Source organism: Hemitrygon akajei, chromosome 16 (assembly GCF_048418815.1).
Source record: "Hemitrygon akajei chromosome 16, sHemAka1.3, whole genome shotgun sequence".
Classification (NCBI taxonomy): domain Eukaryota; kingdom Metazoa; phylum Chordata; class Chondrichthyes; order Myliobatiformes; family Dasyatidae; genus Hemitrygon; species Hemitrygon akajei.
Genome location: NC_133139.1, coordinates 58716841 through 58744605, shown reverse-complemented (window position 1 = coordinate 58744605; position 27765 = coordinate 58716841). Strand labels below are relative to the sequence as shown.

Genomic DNA, 27765 nt, shown 5'->3' with positions numbered 1-27765 from the left:
TATTCCCCACTCTGGCCTCTTCTCACCTGCCTATCACTCCCTGGTTCCCCTTTTATTCCACAATCAATTCTCCTCTCCTATCCAATTCCTTCTCCAGCTCTTTACCTTTCCCACCCACCTAGCTTCACCCATCACCTGCTAGCTTTTCCTTCCCCTCCCCACACCTGTTTATTCCATCTTCCCCCTTCCTTTCTAGTACTGATGAAGGGTCTCAGCCTGAAATGGTGAATGTTAATTAGATGCTGTCTGATCTGAGTTCCTCCAGCATTTTCTGTGTGTTGCTCTAACTTCCTAGCATCTGCAGACTCCCTTGTGTTATTAATAAGGGAGGTCTGAGGAGAATAGCCAGACTGGTTCAACCTGACAGGAAGGTGACAGTAACTCAAGTAAGTGAGCAAAAGAGCACCTCTGAACATACAACACGTTGGACCTCGAGGTGGGTAGGCTACAGCAGCAGAAGATCACTGCGGGTTGTACCTAATGAAGTCGACAATGTATGTTGAGTACTGCTTACAGAGCAAGAGTAACCTGTAATCACCCTATGCATGGGCAGGGTGGTGAGTTAAGAACAGATCACTGAGGTTCAGCCTTAACCCATTCCAGCTTGTTGCTTTTTTTTTAAAAATAAACTTTACTTGAAAGACAAATGTTTCCCCCTTCAAAATGATAGTCTGTCATGTATCTATTTTTGAAACACTCAATAAAAGGATTGAAAAAGAAAGAAAATGATACTGTGTGAAACTGCTGATCTACACATGGATGAAAGAAAAATGGAGGGGTATGTGGGAGGGAAACATTGGACTGATCTTAAAGTAGGTTAAAAGGTCAGCTCAACACTGTGGGCTGAAGGCTGTTATATGTTCTAACACCCCGAAACTCTCACCTTTAGGGTAATTGTCCTTAATTACAAGATTCCCAGGACAACAAGCATTGCCCCAGACTGGTTGGGTTGAATCAGTCTAACAGTTGGCTGTATTAAAGGCACACAACTCTGCGCAATTAGTTAGGTTTGTTGTTGCTGGGAAATTTCACATCCCTGTCTGCAGGATGCCCCATCAGCCAGGAAACTTCCATTAAACGAGGGCTGCACACTGGGGGAAGGTTCAATATCTGCTCTATTTGAAATAAAATGAAATGGAAATCTGCAGTAAAAAAAACTGCTGAAGGAACTCAGGCAGCATCTGTGGAAGGAAATGGGCAGTCGACATTTCAGGTCAAGACCCTAAATCTCAGCTGGAGCTGGAAGAGTTTGGGTTACACTGCATAAGAGACTCTTCAGAAGTGGAGGGTCAAGTATTGAGACTAAATGCTGTAATAAATGTGTTAAATATTGACTGCATCATTTTAGGTCACCAAAATCTGTCTGTTCTAGTCTAAGAAAAAAAGATTATGGAGCGGGATTCCAAGGTGTCAAATGGAGGTGGCTGGGATATGAATGGTGTCACAGCAAAATCAGAAGGGAAGGGGCAATTAAAAATACAGATAGTTTTGTGATGAGGGGCTGGTCAGATTTAATTACAACTACAACCCTTTGACTCCACACTCACTTGTACTGGACTCAACTACTCTCAAATTCCCTCATACAGCCCACTGAGTCTGTGTCAATCATCAAAGACCAATCCCATTTTGATGAAGTCTTAGCCTGAAACATCAGCTGTTAATTCTCCATAGATGCTACTTGACCTATTGAGATCCTCCAGCATTTTGTGTTGTTATATTCCTTTTTTCAACAATTACCTTAAGCACCTAAATTAAATATCATTCTTCTGTATTCAGCATAAATATGCAGTATGCTGTCTAGCTTCACAACATAAACCTATTAACGCTTGCATCATTTTGCACAGCCTCCCACCCAGAAACCAGAGTGTCCTTGCTGGAGTGTGATGATGTGACTGAACAGAATTCAGGGGGTTCGACCAGACTTATTTACAACTTTGGTTAGAACAGAGGTAACGAACCATTGACATGATACTTGGGCAAGATGAGACATTCATGGATAGACACCATGGGTGACCACATATTTGTCCATCCTGGGAATTCAGAATGTTATAGCACAACTTAACAAGTTCTCATAAATGGACAGAGGTAGATCTCTGGAGTTTGACCTTATGATCCCTGGTTCAATTGTTGCCTAGTCAAAGTCTCAGTATGAGTTCAAAAGGAGGCTTTAACGAACGAGTGGGGGTGGGCAGGGTCCTGAACTGATTCTGTGCTGACTGAACGAGTTGTAGGACCAGGACAGGCTTGGTTGTTGTCCTTACTTAATCTAGGGTAAGAGAAGGGAGAAGAATGTGCTGGGGAGGGTGAGGGAGATGCAGGACCATCACTGAGGTGATAGCAGCAAGCATTCCCAATATTGCTGGTGCACACACTAGAATCAGACGGGAAGCTTAGGCTGCAGTGTGAAAACTTTTGTTCCCCATCTAAATCTGCCTACAAAATATCTGAGAGTCATGGCCAGGGTCTGGAGATTGGAGGCCATTGTCTGCAAGTCTGACAGTCTTTGGGGCCCAAAACTGGAGGTCCGTACGTCTGTGTGACTGAGTGGGAAAAGGAACTCATGTTGCTGTTGTTGTTGCTACTGCTTGTGTTGTTCTGATGAACACCATGGACAAGCTATGTTAGTGCCGAAATACTGTATGTAGCAACACTTGCAGGCTCCCCCCCAAGCATATCAAAAGTGTGTTGGTTATTAACACAAATGACATATTTCACTGTATGCTTTGTTGTACACATGATTAATAAATCTGAATCTATTTACATTTCCTGAAGTACAAAATATCAAAGCCCCAACCCAGTGGATCTGGTGTACCTGGCTTCAATTGAACACTGAACATTGAAAAATTCCACTGTTTTCCAGGGTTGGACAGCAATTAAATTATTAACTGACCATGCCCAACTGACACTGCACCTACTTAAATAAACACAACAGTGATGAAACGTAATACCCTATTTGAATGAGAATATAAAATCTCCAAGTGTTAGATATAAAATAATTTGAGTGCAAATAGCCATCAAAGTCTCCTGATAATTTCAGTCTATCTACAGAATCTAATTTAGAAACATTATAATAATTCATTTGTACTAACACCTTCTAACCCTTGCAGCTCACACTGAGAGGCCTCCAAAATTAGCAGGGAAGGCACAATTACCTGATATTACCAGGAAAGTGAACAAAGAACATTTACAAAGCTGATTTGTACCACGTTTCTTGGGTGATTCCACCACTCCCACCCCCTTTGATTAGACCACCCAACTCCTCCCAGTATTCTGCCCCATCTGTAGGGATGACTCATTCCCTACAGGCCCAGTAGAAGACAAAATGGCAACCAATTAGTGTCCATGGCAATGCCTCCCATATCCTTTCCTCAATTCCAAAATGGCACAGGACAAGGTCTTCAAGTCAGAGATTCGTTAAGGGCAGACCGGCTCCCCAAACATTCACTTCTCAGCAAAAGGAGTTTCAACCTCAGGTGTTATTGGAAGTGAACATCCTCGTTTAATTTTACAATCCAGCCCCTCCCAATTGCTAGACCATCCCTTTAACACCGAGGCCTCCGCATAGTTCATGTCTAGAGGGTAGTTCCCTCCAGCCCATTCTCATCCTTCTCCGCCTTCAGTTTAGAAAGAGCAGCGTGTATCCGGAAAAGTGTCCTGGATTCCATGGAATAGTCCTTGTAGTTTTGTCTAGGAGAGAACAAATTGTTAGAATCACTGAATGGCAGTGTTTTTGCCAGCTTATAGAAACATAAAACATTCAACAGGAACAGGCCCTTGTGCTGAACCAATTAAACCAATGATTCCTAATTAATCTAATCCCTCTTCTTCACACATTGAACATGCAGTAGCGGAGCAGCTAGCATGAAGCCATTACAGCTCAGGGTGGAGGAGTTCAGAGTTCCATTCCAATGCTGTCTGTAAGGACTTTGTACATTCTCCCTGTGCCCACTTGGGTTTCCTTCGGATACTCCAGTTTCCTCTCACAGTCCAAAGATTGGTTCATAGGTTAATTGGTCACTGTGGATCATCCTGTGATTCAGCTAGAGTTAAGTAGGTGGGTTGCTGGGCAGTACAGCTCGTTGAACCAGAAGGGCCTGTTTTGTGCTGTATCCCTCCCTTCTCTGCATATTCATGTTCCTATCTTAAGAGTTCATCAAATGCTACAACTTGCTCTACCACCACCATCAGAAGCATCCACTTTTCTCTGTGTAAAAAACCTGTTCTTGCTCATCTCCCTCCCTCTGACCTCTAGTAGCAGACATTTCAGTTCTGTAAAAAAGATCTCAGCTGTGTACTCTATCAAAGCCTCACATAATTCTACTGACTACTATCTCAGCCCTTGCCACTCTATAGAAAGCAACCCAACCTCCTCATAGCACATGCCCTCCAAACCAGGGAGCAACACCCTCTCCCCTCCAAAACCTCAACAATGAGGAGACAGAACTGAACACAATGGATCTTCTTTCTGTGATTTGGTGCCCTAGTTTCCGTTTCTCTCGTGCCAATCTTGTTTAAACCCTCCTGGGTTCGAACAATCAGGTAAAGTCTCCTTCCCTTGTTCTTCTCCTAGGACTCGCACAACTTTCCCCCGTCCAATTCCCTCGGGAAAGCCTGTTGCAGTAAAACGGTTACAAACTACATTCATACTGCCAAATCTCCTACAACCCTTGGAAGTATTTGCATTCCCCTTGTCTACAAACATAGAACAGTACAGCCCAGGCCCATCTCACCAGGTTGTGCTGATCTTTCAAACTACTCGAAGATCAATCCCTCACACATGGCCATCATGGACCTATTTCAGTTTCTTAAACATCCCTACTGTAACTGCCTTTACCACCACCCAGCAGCACATACCACACACTCACCACCCTGAATAAAAACAAACTTCCCTCTGACATCCCATTTAAAAGGTATTGTACAAATTCAAGTTACGCCTGTATCAGAGTATAAATTTTACACTAGTGTACATTAGCTGTTCACAGCAGCCGCACAGTACACTACAAGAAGAGGACTAACACAATTTAACACGAACACAAGTTATACAGAATTGACATGACAAAATAAATGAAACGACATGAGAGCAAGTTGAGAGAGAAAAAGGAAATACATTCAGAGGTGTATTCTGGTCGATGGATTTGGGCTGAAAGGAGAACAGGACTGAGAGACGTGTTCTGTTTGAAATAAAGCTCCCTGTGCTTGTATCTGCAAATGCCAACACCCAACAGCACAAAGCCCTGTCTGCACAAGAAATAACATTGTCCTTAGACAAAGGTGCTAATTATTATTATCTCAGTCGACAGGGCCTGAAGAGTGAAGACTGGTGTATTTTGCCAACTAGCTCATTGGACACCACCAGCGAAGGTACCTTCAGCAAAGTCTATTCACTGCGAGGAGCACATCAGGCACACAGATCAAGTCCTGCCAAGATCAACCACACAAACCAGGCCATGCTCTCTTCTCTCCGCTGCCATCAGGAAAGAGGAATAGGAGCTTAGGCCCCACATCACCAAGTTCAGGGATAGATTTTCATCAGGCTCCTGAACCGCCATGGATAATTTTATTCACCTCAACACTGAACTATTTCCGCAATCTACAGTCTCGCTTTCAAGGACTCATGTCCTCAGTATTATTTATTAGTTTTTTTTGTATTTGCAGTTTATTTTCTTTTACACGTTAGTACGCCTTTTATGTGTGTACAGTAGCTTTTCATTGACTTAATTGTATTTCCTTCTACTGCTAGAGAATGAATCTCAGGGCAGTATATGGCGACAGGAAATGATCCGTATGACAGCATGCAACACAAAGTTTTTCCTGACTCTTGATGTATGTCACGATAAGAAATCAATTTACACATTATATTTATCAGAATGACAAAGATGTCACCATGACAGGAAAATTGGAGCTTTCAGGAAATCTTGGATAGAAAAACTGAGCTGTTTTCTTTTGAAGTCAGCTGGATATAAATTTGTTAGGGACTTGTGGAGCTCTACAAGAAGAAACTAAGCGGGCTTGGATTTTCTTTAACCGGGGTCAACAAAATACTTGGAGGCGTTGACAGGGGAAATCCTGACAGGACACTTCCTGTGGCCAAGTCTGAATTATTCAAGACAGATAATAGTACAACTAGGTATTATAGGAAGCAAAGGATGATGAAGGTATCTCCATATACAGTACATTTACGTGTATTAGGGATTTGCTGTGGTGTAATGGTCAGGGCACCACAAGCAACGAAAAAACATCATTCAACAAATATAAAGAATAAATTACTTAAAAAATAAAGTTAGAGGTTTAAGGATGGATATGGAATAAAATGTACATAAATACAAACATGTATTTACAACGGAAACAGCATTATAAAAAGTGGTTTGAAGTGTTTGACAGGGACAATAGTTAGAGGAGGTGGAGTGGGGGGGAGATAACTAGAATGGTTGATCAGATTTAACTACCTGGGGGAGAAACTTTCAAGATGGCATGAAATGAATTGAATTGACTTTATTTCATACATCCTTCACATACATGAGGAGTAAAAATCTTTATGTTACGTCTCTAAGTGTGCAATGTGCAATCATAGTAATTTATAATAAATAGAACAGTCAATGCAATATAGAAATACACAAGTTAATCAGTCCGATGGCCTGGTGGAAGAAGCTGTCCCAGAGATCTATTGGTCCTGGCTTTCATGCCGTGGTACCATTTCCTGGATGGTAGCAGCTGGAATGTGATTGGGGTCCCCAATGCCCTTTCAGGCCTTTTTTTTTAATAAACACACGCCTGTCTTTGTAAATATCCTGAATTATGGGAAGTTCACAACTACAGAAGCACCGGGCTTGTCAGCACGACTCTCTGCAGAGTCCTGCGATTAAGGGAGGTACAGTTCCCATACCAGGCAGTGATGCAGCCAGTCAGGATGCTCTCAATTGTGCCCCTGTAGGAAATTCTTAGGATTTGGGGGCCCACACCAAACTTCCTCAACTGTCTGAGGTAAAAGAGGCACTGTTGTGCCTTTTTCATCACACAGCTGGTGTGTACAGGCCACATGAGGTCCTCGGTGACATGGATGCTGAGGAACTTGAAGCTGTTTACCTTCTTAACCCCAGATCCACTGATGTCAATAGGGGTTAGCCCATCTCCATTCCTCCAGGAATCCACAACCAGATCCTGTGCTTTTACGACATTGAGGGAGAAGTTGTTTTCTTGACACCACTGTGTCAAAGAGATTACTTCTTCCCTGTAGGCCACCTCGTTATTGTTTGAGATAAGGCCAATCAATGTAGCATCATCGGCAAAATTAATTAGCAAATTAGAGCTGTGGGTAGCGACACAGTCATGGGTATACAGGGAGTAAAGTAGGGGACTTAATACACAGCCCTGAGGGGCTCCTGTGTTGAGAGTCAGAGAGGTGAAGGTGAGGGAGCCCACTCTGACAACCTGCCGGGCAATCTGACAGGAAGTCCAGGATCCAGCTGCACAAGGCAGGGTCAAGACCGAGGTCTCTGAGCTTCTTGTTGAGCCTGGATGGAATTATGGTGTTGAATGCTGAACTGTAGTTCAAGGATAGCATTCTCACATCAGCATCCTTCTTCTCCAGATGTGTAAGGACAGTATGTGGAGCAGTGGCTATTGCGTCGTCTGTTGATCAGTTGTGTTGTTAAGTGAATTGTAGGGCTCCAGTTTGGGTGATAGCAAACTGCAGATGTAGTCCTTGACCAGCCTCTCAAAGCATTTGCTTACTATTGAGGTGAGTGCGACAGGATGCCAGTCATTCAGGCATGTTACCTTGGTCTTTTTTGGTACAGAGACAATGGTGGATAATTTGAAGCAGGAGGGCACTCTACACTGGGAGAGGGAGACATTAAAGATGTCAGTAAACACACTCACCCTGGGATGCCATTGGTCCCACAGTCTTGCGACTGTCCACCCGTTGGAAACATCTGCGTACCTCAGCCTCAGAAATGACCAGGTTGCAGGTTGTAGCGAATTTATAGGCATCACTGACGAAGGGTCTCGGCCCGAAACATCGACAGTGCTTCTCCCTATAGATGCTGCCTAGCCTGCTGTGTTCTACCAGCATTTAGTGTGTGCTGTTGCAGGTTGTAGCGGTGGCTTTCCTCGGAGGCTCAGAGTTAGCGACGTCGAATTGAGCATAAAAGCGATTGAGCTCATCTGGAGGAAGGCCGCAATGTTAGTGGCACCACAACATTTGGCTTTGAAGTCTGCGATGGTATACAACCCTCACCACAAGTCACGTGTGCTATTCGTTGTGAATGTTGACTCAATCTTGTCCCTCTATTGTTGTTTCGCAGCCTTGACAGCTTTGTGCAGCTCGTAGCTGCTTTTCATGATCTCCTACTGATTGTCAGCCATGTAAGCTCTATGTCGTGCGGTCAGTGCTGCTCGCACAGAAATATTGATCCAGGGTTTCTGGCTCGGGAAGACCTTGACTGACTTCTGAGGGACAACGTCGTTGATGCACGTCTGGATGAAGCATGTGACTCCATCCATGAACTCAGAGACATCCTCATCATGGAAGTTAATGTTTTAACAGCCCTACAGCTCTTTCCAGAAGGGAACTTTTGGAAAAGGGAGTTTGTTGGGCGAATAGTGTCTGCAATGACTTTTCCTGCCTGCTTCTTTGTCCAGGAAAGAAGGTAGACTACAGCCAATGACCTTTTCTGCTGATCTGACAGTTCCTATGGTTTTCATATACTGTGAGAGGAAACTGCACCAAACCAGACAGTAACGGCTGATGTGAGGATGCACATGGTGTTTGAGCTTAAAACAGCCCTGGTCTTGCTGATTAGTGCAGAAGGCTCAAGGCTTAATGACTTCTGGCTTCTTATGTTCTTACAAGTTCTTGGCATAGCAATCAGTCACCTCAACTGCCCTGACACACTGTCATCGGCCAAATCAAAGGCAGCAAATAAGCATATAGGAGCAAGATTAAGAATCTGGCTGAGCGTACCACAGCAACAACCAGTCATTCAATGTTGGTAAGTCCAAAGAGATGATTATTCACTTCAAGAGCAGGAAACTAGAGGTTCATACACCAGCCCTCATCAGGAGATCAGAGCTGGAGTGAGTCAGCAACTTTAAATGCCCTGGTGTTATCATTTCAGAGGACTTGTCCTGGGTCCAGCACTCAAGTGACATTATGAAGAAAGCACTTTCTAAGAAGCTTACAAAAATTTGGCATGTCTTCGAAAACTTTGACAGATTTCTATAGATGTGTGATGGAGAGCCTATTGACCGGTTGCATCATGGTCTGGTATGGAAACACCAATGCCCTTGAATGGAAAATCCTACAAAAAGCATATATGGCCCAGTTTATCATGGGCAAAGCCCTCCCACCATACAGCACATCCACACAGAGTACTGTTGCAGGAAAGCAGCACCCATCATCAAGGACCCCCACCATACTCTCTTCTCGTTGCTGCCACTGTACCACGCGACAGTGAGAGTAGGAATGGAATTAGGTGGAGGATGAATGCGTGGTTGAGGGATTGGAGCAGGGGGCAGGGATTCAAGTTTCTGGATCATTGGGACCTCTTCTGGGGCAGGCGTGACCTGTTCAAGAAGGACGGGTTACACTTGAATCCTGGGGGGACCAATATCCTAGCGGGGAGGTTTGCTAGGGCTACGGGGCAGACTTTAAACTAGTAAGATGGGGGGGCGGAAATCAATTTGAGGAAACTATGGGAGAGGAGGTTAGTTCACCAGTAGAGCAAGTAAGTAGACCGTGTGTGAGGGAGGACAGGCAGGTGATGGAGGAGGGATGCGCTCAGCCCGAAGTTGTAGGGGAGAAGAAAGAAAAGGATAATAAATTTGAATGCATTGCTAGGGATGAAAAGAGAGGAGGAGGTGGAGAGTATCTTAAATGTATCTATTTTAATGCTAGGAGCATTGTAAGAAAGGTGGATGAGCTTAAAGTGTGGATTGATACATGGAATTATGATGTTGTAGCTATTAGTGAAACATGGTTGCAGGAAGGGTGTGATTGGCAACTAAATATTCCTGGATTTAGTTGCTTCAGGTGTGATAGAGTAGGAGGGGCCAGAGGAGGAGGTGTTGCATTGCTTGTCCGAGAAAATCTTATGGCGGTGCTTTGGAAGGATAGATTACAGAGCTCCTCTAGGGAGGCTATTTGGGTGGAATTGAGGAATGGGAAAGGTGTAGTAACACTGATAGGAGTGTATTATAGGCCACCTAATGGGGAGCGTGAGTTGGAAGAGCAAATGTGTAAGGAGATAGCAGATATTTGTAGTAAACACAAGGTGGTGATTGTGGGAGATTTTAATTTTCCACACATAGATTGGGAAGCTCATTCTGTAAAAGGGCTGGATGGTTTAGAGTTTGTGAAATGTGTGCAGGATAGCTTTTTGCAACAATACATAGAAGTACCGACTAGAGATGGGGCAGTGTTGGATCTCCTGTTAGGGAATGCGATAGGTCAGCTGACAGATGTATGTGTTGGGGAGCACTTCGGGTCCAGTGATCACAATAGCATTAGCTTCAATATAATTATGGAGAAGGACAGGACTGGACCTAGAGTTGAGATTTTTGATTGGAGAAAGGCTAACTTTGAGGAGATGCGCAGGGATTTAGAGAGAGTGGAATGGGTCAAGTTGTTTTATGGGAAGGATGTAATAGAGAAATGGAGGTCATTTAAGGGTGAAATTATGAGGGTACAGAATCTTTATGTTCCTGTTCGGTTGAAAGGAAAGATTAAAGGTTTGAAAGCGCCATGGTTTTCAAGGGATATTAGAAACTTGGTTCGAAAAAAGAGGGATGTCTACAATAGATATAGGCAGCATGGAGTAAAGGAATTGCTCGAGGAATATAAAGAATGTAAAAGGAAACTTAAGAAAGAGATTAGAAAAGCTAAAAGAAGTTACGAGTTTGGTTTGGCAAATAAGGTGGAAGTAAATCCGAAAGGCTTCTACAGTTATATTAAAAGCAAGAGGATAGTGAGGGATAAAATTGGTCCCTTAGAGAATCAGGGTGGTCAGCTATGTGTGGAGCCGAGGGAGATGGGAGAGATTTTGAACGATTTCTTCTCTTCGGTATTCACTAAGGAGAAGGATATCGAATGGTGTAAGGTGTGGGAAACAAGTAAGGAAGTTATGGAACCTATGACAATTAAAGAGGTGGAAGTACTGGCGCTTTTAAGAAATTTAAAAGTGGATAAATCTCCGGGTCCTGACCGGATATTCCCCAGGACCTTGAGGGAAGTTTGTGTAGAGATAGCAGGAGCTCTGACGGAGATCTTTCAGATGTCATTAGAAACGGGGATTGTGCCGGAGGATTGGCGTATTGCTCATGTGGTTCCATTGTTTAAAAAGGGTTCTAGAAGTAAGCCTGGCAATTATAGACCTGTCAGTTTGACATCAGTGGTGGGTAAATTAATGGAAAGTATTCTTAGAGATAGTATTTATAATTATCTGGATAGACAGGATCTGATTAGGAGTAGCCAGCATGGATTTGTGCGTGGAAGGTCATGTTTGACAAACCTTATTGAATTTTTTGAAGTAGTTACGAGGAATGTTGACGAGGGTAAGGCAGTGGATGTAGTCTATATGGACTTCAGCAAGGCCTTTGACAAAGTTCCACATGGAAGGTTAGTTAAGAAGGTTCAGTCGTTAGGTATTAGTGCTGGAGTAATAAAATGGATTCAACAGTGGCTAGATGGGAGATGCCAGAGAGTAGTGGTGGATAATTGTTTATCGGGATGGAGGCCGGTGACTAGCGGGGTGCCTCAGGGATCTGTTTTGGGCCCAATGTTGTTTGTAATATACATAAATGATCTGGATGATGGGGTGGTAAATTGGATTAGTAAGTATGCTGATGATACTAAGGTAGGAGGTGTTGTGGATAATGAGGTGGGTTTTCAAAGCTTGCAGGGAGATTTATGCCGGTTAGAAGAATGGGCTGAACGTTGGCAGATGGAGTTTAATGCTGAGAAGTGTGAGGTTCTACATTTTGGCAGGAATAATCCAAATAGAACATACAGGGTAAATGGTAGGGCATTGAGGAATGCAGTGGAACAGAGAGATCTAGGAATAACAGTGCATAGTTCCCTGAAGGTGGAGTCTCATGTAGATAGGGTGGTGAAGAAGGCTTTTGGAACGCTGGCCTTTATAAATCAGAGCATTGAGTACAGAAGTTGGGATGTAATGTTAAAATTGTACAAGGCATTGGTAAGGCCAAATTTGGAATATTGTGTACAGTTCTGGTCACCGAATTATAGGAAAGATATCAATAAATTAGAGAGAGTGCAGAGACGATTTACTAGGATGTTACCAGGGTTTCAGCACTTAAGTTACAGAGAAAGGTTGAACAAGTTAGGTCTCTATTCATTGGAGCGTAGAAGGTTGAGGGGGGATTTGATCGAGGTATTTAAAATGTTGAGAGGGATAGATAGAGTTGACGTGAATAGGCTGTTTCCATTGAGAGTAGGGGAGATTCAAACGAGAGGACATGATTTGAGAGTTAGGGGGCAAAAGTTTAAGGGAAACACGAGGGGGTATTTCTTTACTCAGAGAGTGATAGCTGTGTGGAATGAGCTTCCTGTAGAAGTAGTAGAGGCCAGATCAGTTGTGTCATTTAAGGTAAAATTGGATAGGTATATGGATAGGAAAGGAGTGGAGGGTTATGGGCTGAGTGCGGGTAGGTGGGACTAGGTGAGATTAAGAGTTCGGCACGGACTAGGAGGGCCGGAATGGCCTGTTTCCGTGCTGTGATTGTTATATGGTTATATGGTTATAAGATAGGAGGTACAGCAGCCTCAGCACCCACACCATCTGTTTCAGGAACAGTTATTACCCCTCAACCATGAGGTGTTTGAACCAGAGGGGATAATTATTCTCATCTACTGGTACGGTCCCACAACCAATGATCTCACATCTAGGACTCTTCATCTTATTATTTCATGCTTTTCTTATTTATTTATATTTGCATTTCAAGTTTGTGGTCTTCTATCCTCTTGCTCTTTCTTTGATCCAGTTTACAGTTACTATTCTATAGATTTGCCCTCAGGGAAAAAAAATCTCAAGCTTGTATGGCATAACATGTATGTACTCTGATAATAAATTTAATTTTATATTTTTTATTTTAATTTAATTTAATTTAATAATACACTGCTCTGTTCCCATAGCCTATGGGCTCACTTTCAAGCACTCTTCATCTCATGTTCTCAATATTTATTACTTATTTATTTTATTATTTCTCTTTTCCCCTTCCTTTCTGTATTTGCATAGTTTGTTTTTTTGGCACATTGGGCATTTGTACGTCCTTCTGGGTGTGGTCTTGCGTTGATTAGACGTGTTTCTTGTACTTACTATGAAAGCCCGCAGGAAAACGAATCTCAGGGTTGTATATGGTGACACAAATGTACTTTAATAATAAATTTACTTTGAAATTTGAACTGAAATGCAGCGACAGGACCGGGCATGCAAGAGTTACAAGAGCGTTGGGTTCTGAAACATGAGTAAACAGCGCCACCTTGTGCACTACTCACTATATTACTGCCATTGTCCCAACTTCAGGGCTTCAGTAACCAAACCTCTTTCCAGCTTAATGGCATCTTCCCTGCAGCAGGGTGTCCTAAACTGTGCTCAATATTCCAGTGCAGCCTCACCAGTGTTTTGTATGACTGAGATATAACATCCCTGCTTCTACTGTTGAAGGCCAGCACGCCTTCAGCATCTCCTTCACTATTTGAATACTTTTGCTTTGAATATTTAGGTTTTGAATACAGTCGGCCCTCCTTATCCACAAGGACCCCTCTGGGACCCCTCGCGGATACCAAAATTCGCGGATGCTCAAGTCCATTACTCAACCTGTCTTAATGCAGTGGTCCTTAGGACCTAGCGAAACCCGAGACTTTATTTAACATGTGTCAGTGCGGTGGACATTAGGACCCAGCACTGGAGCTCTGAATCCACAGTGTTTCTGTTCACGAAAATAATCACGATTGAAAATAAAGTGGAAATAATAAAGCGATCAGAAAGAGGTGAAACACCATCGGTCATTGGAAAAGCGTTAGGCTATGTTGGTCAACGATCCTAACAATTTTAAAGGATAAAGTGAGAAAGGCTCTGCCCCAATGAAAGCTACAATTATTACTAAGCAACACAGTGGTTTAATTATTGGGTTTTGGGTTTTTGATCCTCCACATCAACCTGGCACAGTGGAGAGCGCACTCGGGAGCGGTCTGTCACTGACTCAAACTGCGGCGCTGAAATATACGTTCTTAAGTGTTTTATATGCATAGAAAGGTAAAATATATACTATATACTAAGACAAACGTTTGACTAACTGACGCTAAATAATACCGGATGTACCTGTTCCGACTTACTTAGTATGAGAACTTCCAATTTTTTTCGATCCTGATCCACGATGACCCACGCACATCCTCCCATATACTTTAAATCATCTCTAGATTACTTATAATACCTAATACAATGTAAATGCTATGTAAAATAGCTGTTATACTGTATTGTTTATGGAATAATGACAAGAAAAAATGTCTGTACATGCTCGAACAACAAGTGCTGGAAGAGCACTTCTGGGTTTTCGTGATTCGTGGTTGGTGGAATTCGCGGATAAGGAGGGCCGACTGTATTATTTTTCCAAAGAGGTAGAGATTCTGGATAAGTAAGGGGTGGGAGATGTGAGAGGTTAGATGAGAATATGAAGTTGGAGCCATAATCAGATCACCATGACCTTACTAAATGACTAAGCAACTCAAGAGTCTCATTACTACCATCAGAGAGGAGGTACACAGTTAACTGAAGACACACACTCAACACTTCAGGAACAGCTTCTTCCCCTCCAATATCAGATTTCTGAATGAACCATGAACACTACCTCACTATTCCTCTTTCACAATATTTATTTATTTTATTGCAATTTATAGTAATTATATGCCTTGCACTGCACTGCTGCCACAAAACAACAAATTTCACAACATATGTCAGTGATAATAAACCTGATACTGGTTCTCATTCTGACCTAGTCCTGACCCAAATGCTCGGTCTTCCCCTTTTCAACTTGCACCACAGAGTCACGTCCATCGTGCAGTTGTCTGTGAATTAGAAGCCAAACTAGGCACGTGGTTGGTACAGTGGCGGAGCGATGGACTACCCACACTTTACTCCAAAGGCCAGGTTCTCAGGTTTAGTATTACTGTCATATGTCGTGAAATTTGTGGCAGCAGTACAAAAAAAACCTGTATTACAACAAGAAATATATATATATATAATTTATATATACTTTATAAAATTAAATTAGTGTAAATAGAGAGCAGAAATAATGAGGTAGTGTTCATAGGATAATTGTTCAAAAATCTGCTGGCAGAACAGAAGCTGTTCATAGATGCTGCCTGACCTGCTGAGTTACTCCAGCATTTTGTGTGTATTGCTTGGATTTCCAGCATTGGCAGATTTTCTCTTGTTTGAGAGGGGCTGTCAGAGGTGGGTTTCTGTTTTTTTTACGCAGAGAATGGTCAGTGACTGGACTGGTGGAGGTAGAGGCAGATATGTTAGGAGCATTTAAGAGGCTCTTAGATAGGCACATGGATGAAAGAAGAACAGAAGGCTGTGTTGGAGGGAAGAATTGGATTGATCATGGAGTAGGTTAAAAGGTCAGCAGAGTATTATTGGCCGACTGGCCTGTACTGTTCTGTTTCAGTTGATCTGCCAAAGAAAGTGAAGTACTCACTTTGCACGTCTCAACCATTTGATGGCTTCGTCTTTTCGATCCTGTTGAATGAAAAGCAGACTCAGCTCCAGCAGGGCGTTTGGACTCAAGTAGTGATCATATTTAATCTTCTTCGCACTGTGTACAGAGAGTGGGAGATGAGTTACACACTGACCGCTGCCTCCCTCCATCCCTCACCACACCCACTCATACTTACTGTTCATAAATATAGACAAAGCATTGCTCCGCCTCCAGGGTCCTGCCCAGGTGCCTCAAACACAACCCTTTCAGCAGCTTCACCACACACTTGTCATCAGCCAGGTATTCATTAGCTGGGAAGAGGAAGGAGAGTATCCATTAAAATAAAATTTTAATTAATTTTAATTTTAGAGGGAACTTCTTCACTCAGAGGGTGGTGAGAGTGTGGAATGAGCAGCCCAGCAGAATTGGTAGATGCCGGTTTGATTTAAATATTTAAGAGAAATTTGGATAAGTACATGGATGGGAGGGGTATGGAGGGTTAAGGTTAGGATGAAGGTCGATGGGACTCGTTCAGCATGGACTAGGTGCCCTATGACCACCGGGGGTCCCAACCTGGGGTCCGTGGACCCCTTGCTTAATGATATTGGTCCACGGCAAGAGTTTGGGAACCCCCGTGCCTAGACTAATAAAGCATTGATGCTGGAAATATACAGTGAAATCATTTTGAAATGAAAGTGCTGGAAACACTCAGGAAGTCAGGCTGCATCTGCGGGAAGGAAAACGGATGAAGACAGGGAATGCCTGTTTAAGCATCAGAGCAAATGGGACACGACTCCAAAACAATTGGATGCCTTCAATTGTTGTTCTGTACCAGCCCAGGGGAAGGGTGACTCTCTCTGGAACCCCCTGACCATACAGAGGGTAAACAGGCTGGGGTACCAGGTTATTGTCACTAGGGTACAGATAGTAATCTCAGCCTTGGATCCACTGGAGAGAGCACAGCTTACCTGCTATACTATAATTACTACAAAAAATACCAAATTACATGTATATAGACGATTGCATATACATTATAAGCAAGCATGGGAAAGTTAAGGTACAAGAAAGAAAACAATTTTATACTCTAATCAAACAAGAGGAGTGGTTGGTGACGGAAGGGCAGACCAGGGGCTGCAAAGGAAACAATCCCTTCAGAATGACGAAAGGAAAGGGGGAGAGAGGGTGCATTGTAAAGGATTCATCCTTGCGCTTGTCGAATGTCTTCACCACTGTATGCCTTTGACATACATGAACTGGCAGAAGGAGCTTTGATTAGGGCCATGGGGTGCAAGACAGTGATGACAATGCAAGACTTTGGGGATACAACTGCGGGAGCATGAAAGTTAGGTGTACTCAGGGGTGGGGCACGTGAAAAGTACTGACAAATAACGAATGGTTCTGGTTGGGTGTTTGGAGCAGGCGCTACTGTTTTGGTCCAATTACTGCAGCATTTCATATTAGTGGAAAGGGTCACAGTAGAGCAGTCATAGGGTCACAGTCATAGAGAGATACAGAACAGATACAGGCCTTTTGGGCCATTTAGTTCATACTAACCCCATTTAAACTGCCTACTCCCATCAACCTGCACTGGGACCATAGCTCTCCATATCCCTAGCATCCATGTACCTATCCAAACTTCTGTTAAATGTTGAAATCGAGCTCACAGCCACCACGTGCTGGCTGTTCATTCCACACTCTCATGACCCTCTGAATGAAAATGTTTCCCCTCATGTTCCCCATAAAGTTCTCACCTTTCACCCTTAAGCCATGACCTCTGGTTGTAGTTCCACCCAACCCCAGTGGAAAAAGGCTGCTTGCATTTACCCATCTATACCCCTCGTAATTTTGTATACCTCTATCAAATCTCCTCTCAGTCTTCTACGTTCTAAAGAATACAGTCCTAACCTATTCAATCTTTCTTTACAACACAGGTCTCCAGACCCAGCAACATCCTTGCAAATATTCTCTATTCTCTTTCAACCTTGCTTTACATCTTTTCTGTAGGTAGGTGACCAAAACTGCACACAATATCCAAATTAGGCCTCACCAATGTCTTGTGCAACTTCAGCATAACATCCCATCTCCTGTACTCACTACAATGATTTATGAAGGCCAACGTGCCAAAAGCTTTCTTTACAACCCTATTACCTGTGATGCCACTTTCAATGAATTATGGTCCTGAATTCCACACTCCTCAGGGCTCTACTGTTCACTGTGAAAGACCTACCCTGGTTGGTCCTACCAAAGTGCAAAACTCCACACTCATCTGCATTAAATTCCATCTGCCATTTGTCAGCCTATTTCTCCAACTGATGTGGATCCCTCTGCAAGCCATGATAGCCTTCCTTACTGTCCACTACACCCCCAATCTTGGTGTCATCCACAAATTGGCTAACCCAGTTAACCAAATTATCATCCAGATTATTAATACAGATGACAAACAAAGGACACAGCACTGATACCTGCAGCACTCCACTAGTCACAGGCCTCCAGTCAGAGAGACAATCCTCTACTACCACAAAGCCAATGTCTAATCCAATTTATTACCTCATCATGAATGTGGAGTGACTGAACCTTCTTGATCAGCCTCCCATGCAGGACCTTGTCAAAAGCCTTGCTAAAGTCCATGCAGACACATCCACTGCCTTGCCTTCATCCACTTTCCTGGTAACTTCCTCACAAAACTCTATAAGATTGGTCAGACATGACCTACCATACACAAAGCCATGCTGACTGTCCTTAATTAGTCCATGTCCATCCAAATACTTATATATCCAATCACTTAGAATACCTTCCAATAACTTTCCCACAACTGATGTCAGACTCACCAGCCTATAATTTCCTGGTTTATGTTTAGAGCCTTTTTTTAAACAGCAGAACACCTCCAGTCCTCTGGTACCTCCCCGGTTGGGTGGCATGGGGGGAATTCTTTGAGGCCTCACCAACAGGCAGCTCATGAAAACCACCGTCAATGAAGTGGGAGGTGTGCTGCAGTGAGAGGGGCCCGCATGTATCTATATTGATATTTTAATGCTTACATTTGTCTCCTCCACCTCTGTTCTCTTACATAAAAAGGTTCTCGGATTCAGCCCAGATCGGCTGAAAGACACAAACTGATTATCTACTTAGAACTGCAAAACTTTGTTTATTAGGACAGAACAAAGTAGATAATCAGTTTGTGTCTTTCAGCCGATCTGGGCTGATTCCGAGAACCTTTTTGTGTAAGAAAACAGAGAAGGAGGAGACAAATGAAACACGATTAAAGTTTCTGCCAACCACAGCGGACGTTCCTCATACCCTTCTCCATCCCTCTGCACAACTTGTTTTCTCACTTTTCCAATTCTGGTAGAAGGACTTCAACCTGAAACACTGACAAGAGATTCTGTAGATGCTGGAAATCCAGAGCAACACACTCAAAATGCTGGAGGAACTTAAAAGGTCAGGCAGCATCTATGGAGGGGAATAAACAGTCAATGTTTCAGGCCGAGACCCTTCATCACGACTCTGTTCAGCCTTCCAGCTGCTTGACCTCCCGAGTATTTGTTACTGTAGCTCCACGCTCCAGTCTGCCTCGAACTGCGACTCTCAGACGAAAGATCAAAAGACCACAGCAGCGCCTCATAAACACAGAATTCTGCTGGCATTGAGCCCACATCCCCACCCCCCACACTAGCACCACTATCTAAACAGGCTTGTTGTTACTGATGGACGTGGTTGAGGGCAATGTTGTCCACTGAATGTCAACTGTGTGTGATGTTCCCAAAGCATGGAGGACTGCAAAATTAAGAGAGTTTGGAATCCAGTCCATACGTACATGCTGCCTGTTCCAGCCCTGCCTCTGCTTCACAGATCGTCTCCAACATTTCCTCTGTCAGCTTCCACTGTTTGCTGATCACCGTAAAACCATTCCACATGTACATCATTTCCTGAATTAGGGATGAGGAGGTGGAAAGGGGGAGGATGAGGGTAGGGAGTAAGGTGGAAACAGAAAGAGAGGGAAGAGATCCAGGGGATTTGATGAGTCCATTTATCTGAGGACTATTGTCCACTTTCAGCTAGACAAGGAATTAATACTTCGATGCAGTCATTAATTCAATGGCATGGAAGGAGTTAATTGTGTGAAACATATGCATCGGATAAACAGAAAACACTCAGCAGGTCAAGCAGCATCTATGGAGAGAAAAGTAAAACCATCATTTTGACTATATGGATGCGGCCAGCAAGTGAAAATGTAAGTGGGTTCCATCTGCTAAATAAATACTTCATAGAATCTACCATGGGAACAAAATTAGCTTTATAAAGATCCTTGTATTTCTTAGTGATTATAACGCCTAGATATCTAAAGGAATCCATAACTTTGAAAGGGGTGTTATCATATATAGAAACAGATCTATTTAAAAGAAACAGTTCACTTCTATTAAAATTAATTTTATATCCTGAAAAATCTCCAAATTCATTGAATAATTTTAGCAAGGCAGGAATAGATTCCTCAGGATTAGATATGTAAACCAATAAATCGTTAGCATAAAGAGAAATCTTATGAATAGTAGCATTCACAAGAATCCCATAAATATCTTTAGCTTCACGGAGGGCAATAGCAAGGGGTTCTAATATTAAATTAATTAGCAAACGACTTAATGGACAACCCTGTCTAAGAAAAGTATATTTTACATTTCACCTCTAAAACTTTGCATCTTCAATACAGAGCAGAGTCAATGGCAGAAACCTTAGCAGCATGGAGGATATTGAGTCCATAGGTCACTCAAAATTGAGCACGCTGGTTATGAATGCATATGCTGTGCTGCCCTTCATTAGGGGATTGAGCTTAAGAGCCGTGAGGTAACATTGCAGCTCTATAAAACTCCACACTTGGAAAACTGTGTTCAATTCTGGTCACCTCATTATAGGAAGGAAGTGGAGGCTTTAGAGAGAGTGCTGAGGAGATTTTGCCTGACAGAGAGCATGTTGAGGATAGAAAGCATTGATAGGTTGAGTGGGCTAGGGCTCTTCTCTACGGAGGGAAGGAGAACGAGAGGTGACTGGACAGAGATGTACAATATGATAAACAACATAAATCAAGTGGATAGTCAAAGACTTTTTCCACCAGGGCAGCAGAAGCTAATATAAAGGGATAAAAGGGTGATTGGAGTAAACGATGAGGGATACATCAGAGCCAGGTTTTTTTTTTTAAAAACGCAGAGTGGTGGGTGCTCTAAGCAGCCTCCTCCCCCCACCCCCCACTTGTGGGTGAGTGGTAGAAACAGGGGCTGAATTAATGGGAACATGGGGACGACAAGTGGAATTAGTGTAAATGAGTAATTGATGGTCAGCATGGATTTAGTGGGCCGAAGGATCTGGCCTATATATCCCACCCCTCTCCCTCTCTATGTCTCCAGGACCAGCTCACCAACTCCTAAACTCCTCCATTTTTCTGCTCTTACAATCTACACACCCTACTGCCACCCAGCACAGAATGCCCTGCCTGATGCCCTGTGCCCACCCCACCCCACTCCCCAACTCACACACACACTTATTCTGCACTGGTTACTTGTCATTTTTTTTATTGTTGCTGTTTCACATACGTAATTATATTTGTGTTATTATAACAGTGCCAATAACATTATATTATCTTACATAAACATGCACTTTATATCAACTCGTTAATCATCAGGCCATGCTACTCAGGGACTTGTGCTAATATTGTTTTGTGACTGTTTGTGTTGGGTCGTAATCGTACAGAATGTGCTGTGTGACTATTTGTTTTATACCCTGGCTCCAGAGAAACGGTGTTTCATTTAGCTGTACACATGTGTATGGTTGAATAACAATAAACTTAAACCTTCCCCATTCTGTTCTTTCCTGGTGGAATGCTGCACTCCTGGCCAGGACACGTCACCACGGGGAGGGTGACCGACATGCACACAGACCTCCTCATTGTACTGTGAAGCCTTTGGGATCTCACGTTGAACTCACCAGAGCTGGTACCGGCAGCCTCACAGGATGGTTAGACTTGTATCTCCGAGCCTTCCTTATCGCAAACTTCTCGGTAGGGGGGGACTTTCCAGCGATCTTCTGCTTCAGAAGGGGAACCTGCCTGTGAGTGGGGGAGGAAAGAGGAGCAGGTTGTTGGGTTTCCAAGCAACATGAACTGTTAACTGAGACCCAATAAATAACCAGTTCTGTGAACACAAAGCCCTCAACTGGGAAGTCCATCAACTATGTGAGGTTTGGGAGGACCAACAGGGTAGGTCTAGTATGATAAGTCTTGCAGCATAGGGCATTGAGGAGTGCACTAGAACAGAGGGATCTGGGAATACAAGATCCACAATTCCTCAAAAGTGACGTCACAGGAATCAAAAGATCTTTTGGCACATTAGCCTTCATAAATCAGAGTACTGAGTAGGTATCTTACATTGAAGTTGTATCAGATGTTTGTTAGGCCTGTTGGCCAGAAAGAACGACAGTCTACAAATCAGTGAATTCAAATGAATCAAGGACAGTGGAAGCAGACAAACTAATTGTCTTTGTTCATGCCGCATGCTTGGGGATGGAGGCTGCCATTTTGTGAAGACTCTCTATTCTCCATTTTGAGAGCTTGACATGTTGGGCTTAGTCAATATTTTAAAAAAGAGACAATGATACTTCAGGTAATCTGCTGGACTGGAGATTATTTCCAAATAAGAAGATATTTGTGAGATGTTCTTTGGTTGGCTATAACATGCAGATTTGTAAATGCTGGGGTTGGTGCCTGCCTGGAGAGATTTTGAGCTTGTTGCTGATTGAGAACAAAAAGCCATAAATTAGCAACTGTCACTTGATGGGAAGAGGGCAACAAATGGATTCTGGCTTGGAGCAGAGCCAAATAACAAGGTGTTAAATGACAGACACAAGAGCTGTGACGAATGACACTGGAATGCTATATTTGAAATGATAAGGAATAGATATAAGAGTGGATGCTTCGTGTGTGCTGACAGCAGTAACTTTGAAGAATAACCATCACAGATACAAGCGTGAGCAACCCTGTGTGAAACACGTGGCAAGTGAATCAGGATTACGAGGAATACCTGATCAGTGCAGATTCCTTTGCCCGGGTAATACCTTTGCTACTCTTTGATTATTCAGGAGAGTCAAGGATACTTCATGGGTGTGCACACAAGGTATTTAGTGTACAAATTCACATACTTGTTAGTTTAAACAATGAAGGTACTTGTCGGTAAATACAGATCTCTCTGTGTCTCACTAATCATTGTTATAAAAGGTAATTCTTACAACAGGCCTAATTTGAAGTTTCCGTGAAGTTCCGATCACCTACCTACAGGAAATTTTCAAAAAGATTGAGAGTACAGAGAAAATTTACAAGGATGTTGCCCAGGACTTGAGGATATAGGGAAAGGTTGGCTAGGTTTGGCCTTTATTTCCTGGAGTGTAGGAGAATGAGGGGAGATTTGACAGAGGTATACAAAATTATGAGAAGTATGGATAGAGTAGACGCAAGTAGAAGCAAGAGATTGGGTGAGACTAGAACTAGGGATCATAGGTTACAGGTGAAGTGTGAAATGTTGAAGGGGAACTGGAGGAGGAACTTCTTCACTCAGAGGGTGGTGCAAGTGTGGAATGGGCTGCCAGTGGAAGTGGTGGATATGGGTTTGATTGTAACATATAAAGAGAAGTACTTGAATGGTAGGGATATGGAGGATTATGGTCAGTCAATGGGACAGTCTAGATGGGCTGCAGGGCATGTTTCTGTGCGTTGTAGTGCTCTCTGACTCTAAACTGCCTTTCTCAGGGTTCCATTACCTTCTGGTGGCTGCTTGCTACAACACAGAGCTGCAGGCTCTCCCCTCAGCATGAGTCGGGGAGTGGGGAGAGGGATGCAAAACTGACCATGAACCCTGCCCGTCATTCCCACAGCCAGTCTTCAGCCTGGAGTTCAACTGGTGGAACCTCTGCCTCACAGTACCAGTGACCTGGGCTTAATCCATCGCTGACTGCGTGGAGTCCCTGGATGCTCTGGCCTCATCCCACATCCCAAATACGTGCAGGCCAATAGGTTAATTTCCTGCCGTGAACTGCCCCTGGTGCACAGGTGAGGGGTAGAATCTAGGGGGGAGTTGATGTGAATGAGATACAGCAGATAAATAGGCCCTTTGGCCCACCAAGTCCATGTGGACCATCAACCATCTATTTGCACAAATCCCTTCTTCTCATTTATCCCCCACACATTCTCCCCTGCCACACACCAGAGGAAGCTTACACAGCAGCCAATGCATTGGAGGAGAAAACAAGATGAGTCCCTACAGTGTAAGTGGGTGGTTAATGGTTAGCACAGACTCAATAGGCTGAAGGGCCTGAGAACTCTGACTCATTTCACCCGTGTTTCACTCCCACACTGATTCAGTGCATGACTGCAGCACTTGACAGGCTGGCCTCCGGGCACAACAAACAGAGCCTAAGGATTATCCTTTGAAGGAAATTACATTACTTTGTACACTTAAACTTTTGAACAGGAGAGGCCACGAGCTCAAATGAATTTCATACAAACAGGAACCAAATGTTAATGATTTAGATAATGGAACTGATGGCTTTGTGGCTTAGTTTGTGGATGATACAAAGATAGGCGGTGGGCCAGCTGGACATTGAGGATGCAGGGAGTCTGTAGAAGGACTTACACAGATTAGAATGGGCAAAGAAGTGGCAGATAGAATACAGTGAAGGGAAATGTACGGTCATGCACTTTGGTAGAAGGAATAAAGGCATAGACTATTTTCTAAATGAAGAGAAAATTCAGAAATTAGCAGTGTGAAGGGACTTGGGAATCCTCGTACAGGTTCAATCACTGACAAGGAAGGTAAATGGAATGTTAGCATTCATTTCAAGAGGATCAGAATATTAAAGCAAGGATGTAATGTTAAGGCTAAATAAGGCATTGGTCAGACCAGGGGTTGAGATGGACAAAAATATCAACCATGATGGAATGACAATAGGCTGAATGGCTTCTGATCTTATGGACTTACAGTCTAAATCCTGTCGATTTTAGCATCAGAACCCATTGCAATGAAGAATAACTTCATTTTACAGCAACATTCAAAACTTACAAAGTTCTTTCAGTGAGCTGCCACAGATATACAGTGCGCATAGTTTTTCATAAATTCTACTGTATTTCTTTATTTTCCTGCAAATGCCTACAAGGAAATGAAGCTCAATGTGACACTGAGAATAAATTTTACTTTGACTTTGGAAGGATGGGTACTGAAGGAAAGGACTAGGGGTCGGTGCACACTGTGCATGTGTCAGGAGGAGGTGTTCTGATAAAGAGAGCAACTTACCTGAACAGCTCTACTTCATCGTCTCCAAAGGGTTTTGCCTCGTGCTCAGGTAACATACTCAGATATGCAGCTTTCATGTAGACGTACATTGCCTGGAGGATAATAGGTCAAACCAGCTTAACAGGTTGACTGCCAACTAAAGTAAATGTTAAACACAAGAGATTCTGCACATGCTGGAAATCTTGATCAACACACACAGACACACAAACACTGGTGATGCTCAGCAGGTCAGACAGCATCTATGGAGGGAAATAAGCCGTCAATGTCTTGGGCTGAGACCCTTCAACAGGACATGTTCTGACCACGTGGGTTTCCTCCCACATTCCAAAGGTGTACAGGTTAGTAGCTTAATTGGTCACGTGGATGTAATTGGGCAGCATGGGCTCGATGGACTGGAAGTGCCTATTACCACGCTGTATCTCTCATTCAATAAAAAATAAAATTCTGCAGAATCACTTGTGTTTATGACCTGTTCAACATGTGTTCATTTCTTCCTGTAATCGCGTGGCCATTATATATCACTCAGCCCTACCTGGCCCCTAAGCTGGGTCAGTTAGAAGTCAGGTTTGATAAGGAAGGACGCAGAATCCCTGGCAGATAAGAAAAAGGCAAATGCTAAAAGATTCAATGAGTATGTAAGAGAAGGGTAGGCATGAGGAACTATAGGATGCAGCCATCTTAAATGAATCCATGTCTATATTGACCATGAGCTGATGAGATCAGGGGAGGGAACATGATATCATCAGGGACAGTTCCATCATGGGCATTAGCCTCCCCAACATCGAGGATATATTCAAAATACAATGTCTCAAGAAGTTGGCATCCGTCAAGGAGGACATGCCCTCTTCTCATTACTACCATCAGGGAGCCTGAAGACCAGCACTCAATGTTTTCGGAACAGCTTCTACCCCTCCACCATCAGACAATGAACCAACCCATGAACACTTTCTCACTATTTTTGCTCTCTTTTTGCATTACCCATTTCATTTAATCAACATTTGCCAGTGATTTTAAACATTTTGATTCTTCACAACCGGTCTAGGTGTATGTTCGGGCAGTGGTCCCCAACCACCGGTCAGTGGTTGGGGACCACTGTGTCAGGGGAACAAAGAGGAGTTTGCTGGAGATCCTATATCTTCCTTAGCCACAGACAAGGTGCACGAAACCGATAGGATGGCTGATTCTGTGCCTTTACTTATGAAGGGCTGGAAGGACCAATGAACAACTAAACGGTGAAACTAACATCAGTGTTGGGAAAGTTGTTGGACAGGATTCTAAAGCAAAGGAATTATTTGTATTTGAAAAGGCGAGGGCCAGCAGGGGCGACGTGGTAGCACAATTGCTTTACAGCGCCAGCAATCACCAATCGCCAACAAGAGGAAATCTGCAGACACTGGAAATCCAGCAACACACACAAAATGCCAGAGGAACTCAGCAGGCCAGGCAGCATCTATGGAAAAGAGTACAGTTGATGTTTCAGGTCGGAACCCTTCGGCAGGACTGGAGAAAAAAAGCTGAGGAGTAGAGGTAAAAGGTGGAGGGAGGGGAGAGAGAACCACCGAGTGATGGGTCAGTAAGGAATTTGTACGCTCACCCCATGACTGCGTGGGCTGCCTCCAGGTGTTCCTGTTTCCTAAAATGTGCAGATTAAGGTTGTTAAATTGTGTGCTGTGCTGGAGCCAGAAACATGACAGAACTTGTGGGCTGCCCACAGCATAATCTTCATTGATTTGATCTGACCCAAACAATGCATTTCACTGTATAAAACTGATCTTTAATCCTTAAGGGGTAGTCAACATGACTTTGTGTGTTGGAGAACATGTTTCACAAATCTGAGATTTGTTTCAAAGTGTTCCCAGGAGGATTGACGTGGAGAGGGTGGTAGATGTTGACCTGTTGGATCTTAGTGAGACCTTTGATAAGGTCAAGAAAGGTAGACTAGTCCAAAAGATTAGAAGGCACAAGATCCAAAGGGACCCAATGAAATTCACCTGTGGATGGACACAGAGAGTATAGTAGAGGTTTGTTTTTCAGATTGGAGCACTGTCACCAGGGATTGATGCTGGGTCCCATATCTGCTTATCCCTATTCATTCCCCTCGTTCTGGACTTCCCCAACATCGGGAACAATCTTCTTGCATCTAGCCTGTCCAATCCCTTTAGAATTTTATACGTTTCAATAAGATCCCCCCTTAGTCTTCTAAATTCCAGCGAGTATAAGCCTAGTCGATCCAGTCTTTCTTCATATGAAAGTCCTGCCATCCCAGGAATCAATCTGGTGAAACTTCTTTGTACTCCCTCTATGGCAAGAATGTTTTTCCTCAGATTAGGGGACCAAAACTGCACACAATACTCCAGGTGTGGTCTCACCAAGGCCTTGTACAACTGCAGTAGAACTTCCCTGCCCCTGTACTCGAATCCTTTTGCTATGAATGCCAACATACCATTTGCCTTTTTCACCGCCTGCTGTACCTGCATGCCCACTTTCAATGACTGGTGTACAATGACACCCAGGTCTCGTTGCATCTCCCCTTTTCCTAATCGGCCACCATTCAGATAATAATGTTTTCTTGTTCTTGCCACCAAAGTGGATAATCTCACATTTATCTACATTAAATTGCATCTGCCATGAATTTGCCCACTTACCTAACCTATCCAAGTCACCCTGCATCCTCTTAGCATCCTCCTCACAGCTAACACTGCCACCGAGCTTCGTGTCATCT

The 27765-nt window shown here is 43.4% G+C and overlaps 1 protein-coding gene across 3 annotated transcripts in view; it reads right to left on the bottom strand.

Annotated features, from left to right (window-relative positions):
* Nucleotides 1-3476: 3476 nt before the first annotated feature.
* The window catches only part of LOC140740092 (tetratricopeptide repeat protein 39A), a 110417-nt gene continuing 86128 nt past the window's right edge, over nucleotides 3477-27765 (bottom strand). For 2 of the 3 annotated variants that reach the window (XM_073068969.1, XM_073068971.1), the window contains exons 13-18: nucleotides 25044-25135; nucleotides 21691-21811; nucleotides 19532-19643; nucleotides 15914-16028; nucleotides 15718-15834; nucleotides 3477-3687 (exon numbers count right to left, since the gene is read on the bottom strand). In XM_073068969.1, coding sequence (XP_072925070.1) covers nucleotides 3573-3687; nucleotides 15718-15834; nucleotides 15914-16028; nucleotides 19532-19643; nucleotides 21691-21811; nucleotides 25044-25135 — 672 coding nt within the window. In that variant the 3' untranslated portion in view covers nucleotides 3477-3572. The remainder of the gene's footprint in view (nucleotides 3688-15717; nucleotides 15835-15913; nucleotides 16029-19531; nucleotides 19644-21690; nucleotides 21812-25043; nucleotides 25136-27765) is intronic. The other variant, XM_073068970.1, reaches the window with a different exon arrangement.